Source organism: Globicephala melas, chromosome 18 (genome assembly GCF_963455315.2).
Source record: "Globicephala melas chromosome 18, mGloMel1.2, whole genome shotgun sequence".
NCBI classification, from domain to species: domain Eukaryota; kingdom Metazoa; phylum Chordata; class Mammalia; order Artiodactyla; family Delphinidae; genus Globicephala; species Globicephala melas.
In genome coordinates, this window is record NC_083331.1 from 67,421,166 (window position 1) to 67,433,375 (window position 12,210).

General features: G+C 40.9%; 1 protein-coding gene across 32 annotated transcripts in view; it reads right to left on the reverse strand.

Moving 5' to 3' along the window:
• The window catches only part of DOCK9 (dedicator of cytokinesis 9), a 283,582-nt gene that overhangs the window by 79,164 nt on the left and 192,208 nt on the right, over positions 1–12,210 (reverse strand). For all 32 annotated transcript variants that reach the window (XM_060288099.2, XM_060288103.2, XM_030856827.3 and 29 more), the window contains exons 22-27: positions 12,108–12,194; positions 11,630–11,719; positions 10,241–10,356; positions 9,895–9,964; positions 8,963–9,088; positions 8,346–8,417 (exon numbers count right to left, since the gene is read on the reverse strand). In XM_060288099.2, the coding sequence (XP_060144082.1) occupies positions 8,346–8,417; positions 8,963–9,088; positions 9,895–9,964; positions 10,241–10,356; positions 11,630–11,719; positions 12,108–12,194 (561 nt within the window). The remainder of the gene's footprint in view (positions 1–8,345; positions 8,418–8,962; positions 9,089–9,894; positions 9,965–10,240; positions 10,357–11,629; positions 11,720–12,107; positions 12,195–12,210) is intronic.

The window sequence follows — 12,210 nt, forward strand, 5'->3', positions numbered from 1 at the left end:
GGCTCTTACATGAATCCATGGCCCAGGTGCCCCTACAAGACAGTTGTGTGCCTGTTCATGGCACTTTAAGACAGACTCACCAATGAGGAAGAAAGTCAAGGTCGGGATTATAAACACATTGGATTATACTGACAACCTTCAGCCTAAAAACAGAAAAACTCTGAGGGGATCTGATCATGATTCTGGAAATCACAAGTGGTACAGAAATGGTGACTATGAACTTGTTCCCTAAATCCAGAACACAGGGATCAGGGACTAGGACATGCAATTCTTAATATGTAAATATAAGACAAACATTAAAATAAATAATTCAAACATAAAAACTCATTACTCCTAAGATATGAGGCAAAGTTAATGCACGCTTCAAAAACTGAGAGAAGTTCCTAGATCAAGGTGTGGTTTAGGGGAAGGGTGGCATGATTTAGGGGAAGGATGCTATCTTGGGTGACATGGAAGCAGAAGCCACAGGAGAGACCCTCTAAAAGTGAATAATGTCAAACTCCCCAAAGTGGGGAGCTGGTGTTTTGAATCTCTTTTTATAGTAAATTATGCTGCGATTAAGCTTTCTCCTTTTGGATGCCTGTGTTTCTTTGCAAACTGGATAATTTTAAAATAAACTACTTCTAAAAACTGTCTGAATGCTGTTTTGAGACCAAGATATAATTAACTTACAGAAAAGGTTCTGCATGACAGCATCTGAGTGCTTTGTGTAAAGTTCCAAGTACAAACTATTCCCTCGTGGCGTTGGAGAATGGGGTTATAGGCTGGGAATGGCAGAACACTTGAGATAGGCTGATCCTGCTTCTAGCATGACTCTTGGCTCTGCTCAATTGTGTGACCCTGGGCAGGTCACTTCATGGGTACAGACTTCCGTCTCTACCTCTGTGAAATAAGGGAGGAGTTGGACAAGAAGTTAGCTTTCTGGTCCCTACTGACCCTAAAGTTCTACGGTTTAATTTGCCATCTTGAGAAAAGATCACACACAATTAAATTCCTTTATTAATTTTTTATCACAGTTCTCAGATAGATGACACTGATAGTTGATTTTAAATATACTTCTCAACCAGTCCCTCCATGAGGAAGCTTGCACAAACCTCTCAGATAGCCTCATCCACAAGAGGGCAGACAGAAGCAAGATGAACTACAATCCTGTAGCCTGTGGAAAGAAAACCACATTCACAGAAAGATAAACAAAATGAAAAGGCAGAGGACTATGTCCCAGATGAAGGAACAAGATAAAAACCCAGAAAAACAACTAAATGAGGTGGAGATAGGCAACCTTCCAGAAAAAGAACTCAGAATAATGATACTGAAGATGATCCAGGACCTCAGAAAAAGAAAGGAGGCAAAGGTCGAGAAGATGCAAGAAATGTTTAACAAAGACTTGGAGAACTAAAGGATAAACACCTAGAAGAATTAAAAAACAAACAAACAGAGATGATTAATACAATAACTGAAATGAAAAACACACTGGAAGGAATCAATAGCAGAATAACTGAGGCAGAAGAACACATAAGTGACCTGGAAGACAGAAGGGTGGAATTCACTGCAATGGAACAGAATAAAGAAAAAAGAATGAAAAGAAATGAAGCCAGCCTAAGAGACCTCTGGGACAACATTAAACTCAACAACATTTGCATTATAGGGGTCCCAGAAGGAGAAGAGAAAGAGAAAGGACCTGAGAAAATATTTGAAGAGATTATAGTCAAAAACTTTCCTAACATGGGAAAGGAAATAGCCACCCAAGTCCAGGAAGTGCAGAGAGTCCCAGGCAGGATAAACCCAAGGAGAAACACGCTGAGACGCACAGTAATCAAACTGACAAGGATTAAAGACAAAGAAAAATTATTAAAAGCAGCAGGGAAGGGCTTCCCTGGTGGTGCAGTGGTTGAGAGTCCACCTGCTGATGCAGGGGACACGGGTTCGTGCCCCGGTCCGGGAAGATCCCACATGCTGTGGAGCGGCTGGGCCTGTGAGCTATGGCCGCTGAGCCTGCACGTCCGGAGCCTGTGCTCCACAACAGGAGAGGCCGCAACTGTGAGAGGCCCGCGTACCGCAAAAAAAAAAAAAAAAAAAAGCAGCAGGGAAAAACGACAAATAACATACAAGTGAACTCCCATAAGGTTAACAGCTGATTTCTCAGCAGAAACTCTACAAGCCAGAAGGGAATGGCACGATATATTTAAAGCAATGAAAGGGAAGGACCTACAACCAAGATTACTTTACCCAGCAAGGATCTCATTCAGATTTGACAGAGAAATCAAAAGCTTTATAGACAAGCAAAAGCTAAGAGAATTCAGCACCACTAAACCAGCTTTACAACAAATGCTAAAGGAACTTCTCTAGGCAGGAAACACAAGAGAAGGAAAAGACCTACGAAAACAAACCCAAAACAATTAAGAAAATGGTAACAGGAACATGCATATTGATAATTACCTTAAATGTAAATGGATTAAATGCTCCAACCAAAAGACATAGACTGACTGAACTGATACAAAAACAAGGCCCATATATATGCTGTCTACCAAGAGACCCACTTCAGACCTAGGGACACATACAGACTGAAAGTTAGGGGATGGAAAAAGATATTCTATGCAAATGAAAATCAAAAGAAAGCTGGAGTAGCAATTCTCCTATCAGACAAAATAGACTTTAAAATAAAGAATGTTACAAGAGACAAGGAAGGACACGACCTAATGATCAAAGGATCAATCCAAGAAGAAGATATAATAATTATAAATATATATGCACCCAACATAGGAGCACTCAATACATAAGGCAAATGCTAACAGCTATAAAAGAGGAAATCGACAGTAACACAGTAAGAGTGGGGGACTTTAACACCTCACTTACATCAATGGACAGATCATCCAGACAAAAAATTAATAAAAAATACACAAGCTTTAAATGACACAATAGACCAGATAGATTTAATTGATATTTATAGAACATTCCATCCAAAAACAGCAGATTGCACTTTCTTCTCAAGTGCACACGGAACATTCTCCAGGATAGATCATATCTTGGGTCACAAATCAAGCCTCAGTTAATTTAAGAAACTTAAAATCATATCAAGCACCCTTTCCGACCACAACACTATGAGATCAGAAATTACAGGGGAAAAAACTTAAAAAACACAAACACTTGGAGGCTAAACAATAGGTTACTAAATAATCAAGAGATCACTGAAGAAATCAAAGAGGAAATCAAAAAATACCTAGAGACAAATGACAATGAAAAGATGATGATCCAAAACCTATGGGATGCAGCAAAAGCAGCTGTAAGTTCATAGCAACACAATCCTGCCTCAAGGAACAAGAAACATCTCAAATAAACAATCTAACCTTACACCTAAGGGAACTAGAGAAAGAAGAACAAACAAAACCCAAAGTAGAAGCAAAGAAACCATAAAGACCAAAGCAGAAATAAATGAGAAAGAAATGAAGGAAACGATATCAGAGATCAATAAAACTAAAAGCTGGTTCTTTGAGAAGATAAATAAAATTGACAAACTATTAGCCAGACTCATCAAGAAAAAAAGGGAAAAGATTCAAATCAACAAAATTAGAAATGAAATAGGAGAAGTAACAACTGACACTGCAGAAATACAAAGGATCATGAGAGATTACTACAAGCAACCATATGCCAATAAAATGGACAACCTAGAAGAAATGGACAAATTCTTAAAAAGGTATAACCTTCCAAGACTGAACCAGGAAGAAATAGAAAATATGAAAGACCAAACACAAGTAATGAAATTGAAACTGTGATTAAAAATCTTCCAACAAACAAGAGTCTAGGACCAGATGGCTTCACAGGTGAATTCTATCAAACATTTAGAGAAGAGTTAACACCTATCCTTCTCAAAATCTTCCAAAAAATTGTAGAGGAAGGAACACTCCCAAACTCATTCTACAAGGCCACCATCACCCTAATACCAAAACCAGACAGAGATACTACAAATAAAGAAAATTACAAACCAATATCACTGATGAATATAGATGCAAAAATCCTCAACAAAATACTAGCAAACAGAATCCAACAACACATTAAAAGGATCATACACCATGATCAAGTGGGATTTATCCCAGCGATGCAAGGATTCTTCAATATATGCAAATCAATCAATGTGATACACCATATTAACAAAGTGAAGAATAAAAGCCATATGATCATCTCAACAGATGCAGAAAAAGCTTTTGACAAAATTCAACACCCATTTATGATAAAAATCTCCAGAAAGTGGGCATGGAGAGAACCTACCTAAAAGGCCATATACAACAAACCCACAGCCAACATCACTCTCAATGGGGAAAAACCGAATGCATTTCCTCTAAGATCAGCAATAAGACAAGGATGTTCACTCTTGCCACTATTATTCAACATAGTTTTGGAAGTCCTACCCACGGCAATCAGAGAAGAAAAAGAAATAAAAGGAATTCAAATTGGAAAAGAAGAAGTAAAACTGTCACTGTTTGCAGATGACATGATACTATACATAGAGAATCCTAAAGATGCCACCAGAAAACTACTAGAGCTAATCAATGAATTTGGTAAAGTTGCAGGATACCAAATTAATGTACAGAAATCTCTTGCATTCCTATACACTAATAAAGAAAGTTCAGAAAGAGAAATTAAGAAAACAATCCCATTCACCATTGCAACAAAAAGAATAAAATACCTAGGAATAAATCTTCCTAAGGAGGTAAAAGACTTGTGCTCAGAAAACTAAAAGACACTGATGAAAGAAATCAAAGATGTCACAAACAGATGGAGAGATATACCATGCTCTTGGATTGGAAGAATCAATATTGCCCAAAGCAATATACAGATTCAATGCAATCTCTATCAAATTACCAATGGCATTTTTTACAGAACTAGAACAAAAGATCTTAAAAGTTGTATGGAGACACAAAAGACCCCAAATAGTCAAAGCAATCTTGAGAAAGAGAAACAGAGCTGGAGGAATCAGGCTCCCTGACTTCAGACTACACTACAAAGCTACAGTAATCAAGACAATATGGTACTGGCAGAAAAACAGAAATATAGATCAAAGGAACAGGATAGAAAGTCCAGAGATAAACCCATGCCCCTATGGTCAACTAATCTATGACAAAGGAGGCAAGGATATACAATGGAGAAAAGACAGTCTCTTCAATAAGTGGTGCTGGGAAAACTGGACAGCTACATGTAAAAGAATGAAATTAGAACACCCCCTAACACCATACACAAAAATAAACTGAAAATGGATTAAAGACCTAAATGTAAGACCTGGCACTATAAAACTCTTAGAGGAAAACACAGGAAGAACACTCTTTGACATAAATCACAGCAAGATCTTTTCTGACCCACCTCCTAGAGTAATGGAAACAAAAAGAAAAATAAACAAATGGGACCTAATGAAATTTAAAAGCTTTTGCAAAGCAAAGGAAACTATAAATAAGATGAAAAGACAACTCTCAGAATGGGAGAAAATATTTGCAACTGAATCAATAGATAAAGGATTAATTTCCAAAATATATAAACAGCTCATGCAGCTCAATATTAAAAAAACAAACAACCCAATGCAAAAATGGGCAGAAGACCTAAGTAGACATTTCTCCAAAGAAGACATACAGATGGCCAAGAAGCACATGAAAAGCTGCTCAACATCGCTAATTATTAGAGAAATGCAAATCAAAACTACAATGAGGTATCACCTCACACCAGTCAGAATGGGCATCATCAGAAAATCTGCAAAGAACAAATGGTGGAGAGGGTGTGGAGAAAAGGGAACCCTCCTGCACTGTTGGTGGAAATGTAAATTGATACAGCCACTATGGAGAACAGTATGGAAGTTCCTTAAAAAACTAAAAATAGAATTACCATATGACCAAGCAATCCCACTACTGGGCATATACCCTGAGAAAACCATAATTCAAAAAGAGTCATGCACCCCAATGTTCACTGCAGCACTATTTACAATAGCCAGGTCATGGAAGCAACCTAAGTGCCTATCGACAAAGGAATGGATAAAGAAGATGTGGTATATATATACAATGGAATATTAGTCAGGTATAAAAAGGAACAAAACTGGGTCATTTATAGAGACGTGGATGGACCTAGATACTGTCATACAGAGTGAATTAAGTTAGAAAGAGAAAAACAAATATCGTATATTAACACATATATGTGGAATCTAGAAAAATGGTACAGATGAACCGGTTTTCAAGGCAGAAATAGAGACACAGATGTAGAGAACAAACATGGACACCAAGGGGGCAACGTTGGGGGGCAGGTGGTGGTGGTGGGATGAACTGGGAGATTGGGATTGACATGTATATACTAATATGTATAAAACAGATAACTAAAGAACCTGCTGTATAAAAAAATAAAAATAAATAAATATACTTCTCAGGAATGTTTCAAAAGTGTTCCTTACCTCCTTGAACATGGCTCCCGTGGTCTAACTGCACGCTTTCCCACATGAACTCCATGAGGGCACAAATCATACTACATTTAACCGTGTAACCTCTGAGCCTGTCATATAATAAGGGCTCAATGAATACTTCCTGAACACATCAGTTCTTTTTAAAAATATAATCAGGTTTACTAATCTCTCTGAAGTGATCCCATTTATTTAAAGACAAAAATGATGAAAAATCCAGTAGTTCAGTTATGAACTGAATTGTGTCCCTGTTCCCAACCTCCCCCCCAAATTCGTATATTGAAGTCCTAACCCTACCTCAGAATGTAAGTGCATTTGGAGATAGGGTCTTCAAAGAGGAAATTAAGTTAAAATTAGGTCATCAAGATGAGCCTTAATCCAGCAGGATTAAGAAGAGAATAGGACACAGACACACACAGAGGGAAGACCATGCGAGGACACAGGGAGAAGAAGGCCACCCACAAGCCACGAAGAGAGGCCTCCTGAGAAACCAACCCTACAGACACCTTGATCTCAAGACATCTAGCCTCCAGGATCACAAGGAAATAAACTTCTGTTGTTTAAGTCCCCTGGTGTATAGTACTTGTGATGGCAGCCCCAGCAGACGACGACAGGCCTAGAGCCTGTCCTGTATAGGGCATTTTTAACAGAAAGGAAAATAACATGTGTGTGTGTGTGCATGCCTGTTTAGCTGCATACTGCCAAGTAGACAATCTGCTAGATTTTTCCCTTGGCAGGCTGTGCTGGCAAGATTTAGATGGTGCGCTACTCTGTGGAAGGCAGGGCCCACCTCCATCTGGCATCTCCCTGTGCACTAAAATTGGATTTAAAAGAAAAAAGAAAAGAAAGGAAACCTCCTGAGCAGGCTCCAGCTCTACTAGAAGAAAAGCACAGCTTTAGGTTCTGAACCACCAGCCTTCCACCTGACAAGATCCACCAGCCTTTCCCCAGGCTTCCTCTCCATCCAGATCCCTTGTCCAGGGGACCTAGATCTTGAGCCTCCCTCCCTGGGGCTCCGCCCTCCTTCCCACGTGCATTGAGGAGGCTGCTGGGCCCCAGGACTCCTGCTCCCCACATGAGCGCCTGCTGCTCCCGGCCATAGTCACCAACACCCCGCTTCTGTACAGCTATGACACAGTAAGAATCCAGTCATACAGCAACTCCGGGACTCCGAGAGTCTCAGAAGCAATTCTGCGCACAGCCACCTTGGTTTACTGCGTTGGAATTCCATAAACATTTATCTACACTGAGCCTCAGCCAGCCAGCGGGGGCATCAGGCCAGAGTCTGTTCATCTCATGGCAGAGACCAGTGGGAACCAGGGGACAGCACGGGGACCCAGAGGGTCACACACACCCAGGCACCATGGGGAGGATGCGTCAGGGGAGACGGAGTTGTCTCAGAGTCCACTAATTGGCCATAGAGGATGTGTGATCATACCAGACTTTCCCATCTAAGTTGCTGAGAAATCTCTACAATGTTCAAGACACTTAACAAACACTGGGTAGTTACATTTGAAATGAACGCTTAAACTGCTACTCCCTTTTCAGCAGATGTGAAGATTTCTAAGCTAGTCAAAGGAAAAGACTTATTTTTCTCTGGATTTAATAACACAGAGCTCCACGAGTGTGGGCTCTGGAGCCAGACTGGCCCAAAGCCTGGCTCCCTCAATTCATTGCAGGGTGATCCCGGGTAGTTAACTCAAGCACTCTGGTCTCACCTTCTTCATCTATAAAACTATAAGACTAGTACTTCCCCCATAGGGTTGTTATACAGCCAAAATGACTTACTACTTGGAAAGCCCCTAGAACAGTACTGTGACTGGAACATAGAAAGCAATAATAAGTGTTAGCTACAAACACAATGAAAGAGAATTTCCCGTAAGAACTGCCAGGTAAGCCCTGAGAGGAAGTGACATACCTTAACCTTGGAGTTCTCTATCAAATGCTGAGCCATGGATTTGATCAAAACTTCAAAGAAAAACCATGAATACTGAAAGAAACAAAAGAATCCAGTAAGGAAAACAACAAATCAGAAGGTGAGACATTTACTCCCTTAGGCTGACAATGTCACTGATGTGAAACAAGTGTGACCTGAAAACATAGCTGAGCCTCTTGGCGAATGGCTGTCAGAGCAGAGGTGCAAGGCAGATGCACCCGCTTCCACGTGTCCAACAGTAAACAATGCCGTACACTCAGCACGGCACAGCCAACCAGAGGTGCCAGCTCATTCGCACTGGCGTTTCCTCTCGGTTGGGTCCCACCCGTGGACACCTGCCTTTATAGTCTCTAACTCAGTGTGCTCCAACGGTTTGAATATAATGACTGTGAAACTTTGAACACAGTAATACCTTGCAGCTCTGTTAGGAGCACAAGTACAAGCAGTGAAGTTGGTACTGAAGAACTAACTCTGTTACCCCCTTTTAGGAGGTGGTGATTATCTCCAAAAGCACACAAAGAGGGTGAAATCGATCAGGCCATGAAGTCTGAATTTTCTTGTTTCAATACCACAGAGCCACACTGGCCCTCCTGACATACCTTAAGTAGTTTGTTGCTGGTGAGGAAATCGGCGGAAGGCTTGAGAATTGTGGTCATGGATTTGGTCAGCTCTTCATGCACCGTCTTGTATTCGGAAGCAATATATGGCTCAGCCTTATAAGCATACTTTGAAGAAAAGGGAAAGGTATTTTAATGCACCGGTTCTCCAAGTTGGGCTGAAAGCTGGAGAGGCTCCAAAGGATGGAGATCTGGGACTGAGATACAACTGCATGGGTGGGAGAGGAGGTGTGGGAACGGAAGGTGGGAAGGGTGGTTGTCATGTGACAGGAAGAGGGAGCCCAGGGTGTCTTCAGGGAGCCCATCAAAACATGTGGATCACCTGACTCAGCTGGTGGTTCCTCCAGCCCAGAACTGCACCTCCCAAGGGCTTTAAGCAATGTGTCGCATGACACTCAGGAACTGATTCCCTAAAGCATCCCAATTTTACTTTTTAAACTAATACATAACTATAATTCACAGAGGTGTCGAAGGTTACATAGAACACGTGTAACTTTTGAGAACAGTAAAGGCCACCATGTTCACGAAATATTGTATGTAAATGACAAACTTGTTGATGTTTATCCTAACGGCACCTCTTACTTTCCTTCATAGTCTTCTAATTTGATGGTGGCCACAGCTAACCTTCCCATCTTTCAATTTCTATGTCATTTGGGTCACATTATTTGCAAAACCCATAAAAAGACGAAATGTAGCTGAAAGAATGAAATTAAGTAAATAAAGGAATGGCTGCCCCTCTCTGGACTTCCCCGCGTTCAGGTGCAAGCACCAGCTATAGGCATAGAAGATAAAGCAGAGGTGTTAAGTTTCATCCCAAATACATCCCCAAATGACTAGATTAAAAAAAGTAAGTCCTCAGAAGGAAAATTGGAGAGCCACAGATTTAAATGACCGGGGCAGTTTCATTTACATACCTTAACATATGACCTCAAGTGGCTCTCCAATCCTTCCTCATGGCACTGGGCAACCACATGAATAATGACCCTACACATCACAGGAATGAATAAAGCAATGAACAGTAATGTGAAAATGGAAACATTTCATTATTATCACAGTAGTAGTAGAACAATGACGGTGCTACTGGCACCACAGGAAACGAGGAAACAAGGAATCAGATGGGGTCCCCGCATATGGGATCAAAAGAAATTTCTTAACTATAATGTTCAACACATACTTGCATCCCAAATACGTATGACTGTGCTCCAGATGCGGACAGACTGAAAGGGAAGAAGAGTATCCACCTCTCTCTGCCTCTCTCACCGTGTCACGTTGACGGCGACTTCCTCCTGGGTTGCTCGGGTGAGGACACGGAATAGCTGGTTTAGGATGGTGGGCAAGAAGGCGATCATCACGTGACCTTCCATCGCATGCAGGCTCTACAGACGTGGAATGGCAAAGTTCATGTTACCTTTTTAAAAGTAAACCAACCCCAAGAAGTTTCCACTTAGTTCCAAATAAGGATGGAAGAAATTAAACAAATGGAGACAGTGGCAGGCAGACTAATGGGCAAAGATGTCCACGTCCTAAACCCCAGAACCTGTGAATGTGTTACATGGCAAAGGGGAATTAAGGCTGCTAATCAGATTAGCTGGCCTTGAGACAGGGGACTCTGCTGGATTATCCAGGTGGGCCTGAAGTAATCACAAGCATCCTTAAAAGCGGAAGAGGGAGGCAGGAGAGTGGGGGGAAGAATGCTCAGAGATGCAACATTGTTGGCTTTGAGATGGAGGAAGGGGCCACAAGCCAAGGAATGAGTGCAGCCTTTAGGAGCTGGAAAAGGACAGGAAATAGATTCACCCCTAGAGTTCCAGAAAGGAACTCAGCCCTGTTAATAACACCCTGGTTTTAGCCCAGTGAGACCCATGTCAGATCTCTGACCTACAGGAAGTGTAAGAAAACAAATTTGTGTTGTTTTAAGCCACCATTTTTTTGTAATTTGTTACAGCAGCAATAGAGAATGAATAAAAGGCTCTTATTCAAGTCACATGGCTCTTATGATATAGCTGAAAGGGGACCTGGAGCAGTGATTTCAGAATCCCCATTCCATTTTCCTTGCTAAAATCAAACGAATTCCACTTCTCACATTTCTTCTATTTTTGTCCCCATGCTTAGATTGCCCTTTTTCGAAATGCTCCCCTAGAATCACGTTCTGGGTGAAACTCCCCTAGACCAACCCTCCTGCTCTCCCTGCGCCATGACTCCAGGAGCCCCCCAGCCTGCCCAAAGCTGGAGTTGGTTATGTGCATCATTTCTGGGTTTTTTGCCCACCTAGCATGCATTCACCAAGTTTATGTTGTCCCCTACAATGAATAAGAAGTTACTTAACAGTGGGACTAAAGTCACTGCTTTTTATGTGCCTGTGACTGTGCTCTGCACCCAGTGAGCACTCACAGGGAGGGCCTCTAAGTGGGTGGTTTTCTATGCGGAATAACGTGTTTTAGGTCCAGCCTGAGAAAAGGATATGTGGGGCTGGAATGAACATCACAGTGGTATTATTTCCGAGTCCACTTCTTCCCACTATCTAAAACCATATAGATGCCATCAGTGTGAGGGCATCTAGCTAAGAGCAGCCTCACTCACCACCAAATAAAAAAACCCAACCTACTGTACACTCATTAAAAAGGGATTACTAAGAAAGCTATGTGATACCTTCAGGTATTTTACAAGTTCGCTCCCTAAGGCTTGGGCTCCGGATTCGGTTTTCTGACAGTACTGGAAAAAATTATGGAAGTGCTGATCCTGGGGAGATAAAAGAAGACAAGAAAATGAAAGCTTATTAGCATATCTGCTGTGGAAACAGAAGTATTTGCTTCTTGCAGCATGTATCTTTTATTTAGACTATAAAATATCATATAAAAATGAAAGCATCAAAGAGATAAAAATAAATTTAAAAAAAGATTTCAAAGATCCTCCAACAAAAGAGGAAAACTGTTGAGAAATGTTACTTGTACTATTCATTTATATCATTACATGAGAGCACCTTATATGCACTTTCTTTCTTCAAAAAAGGACTTATAGAGTGAAAATATATCTATGTAATATATCAATTAGGATTTTATTTTGCCAAAAAATCACACAAACTCATTCACAAAGCAATGACTGCTAATTCTAATGGAACAGCGCTTACCTGAGTATACACTGTGGAAACCAGGTGAGTTGAAACTTTTAGCAGTGGCTTGCTTCCATCTACCCATTTAATTTCTGGACCATAATGCTGAAAACATATGGAG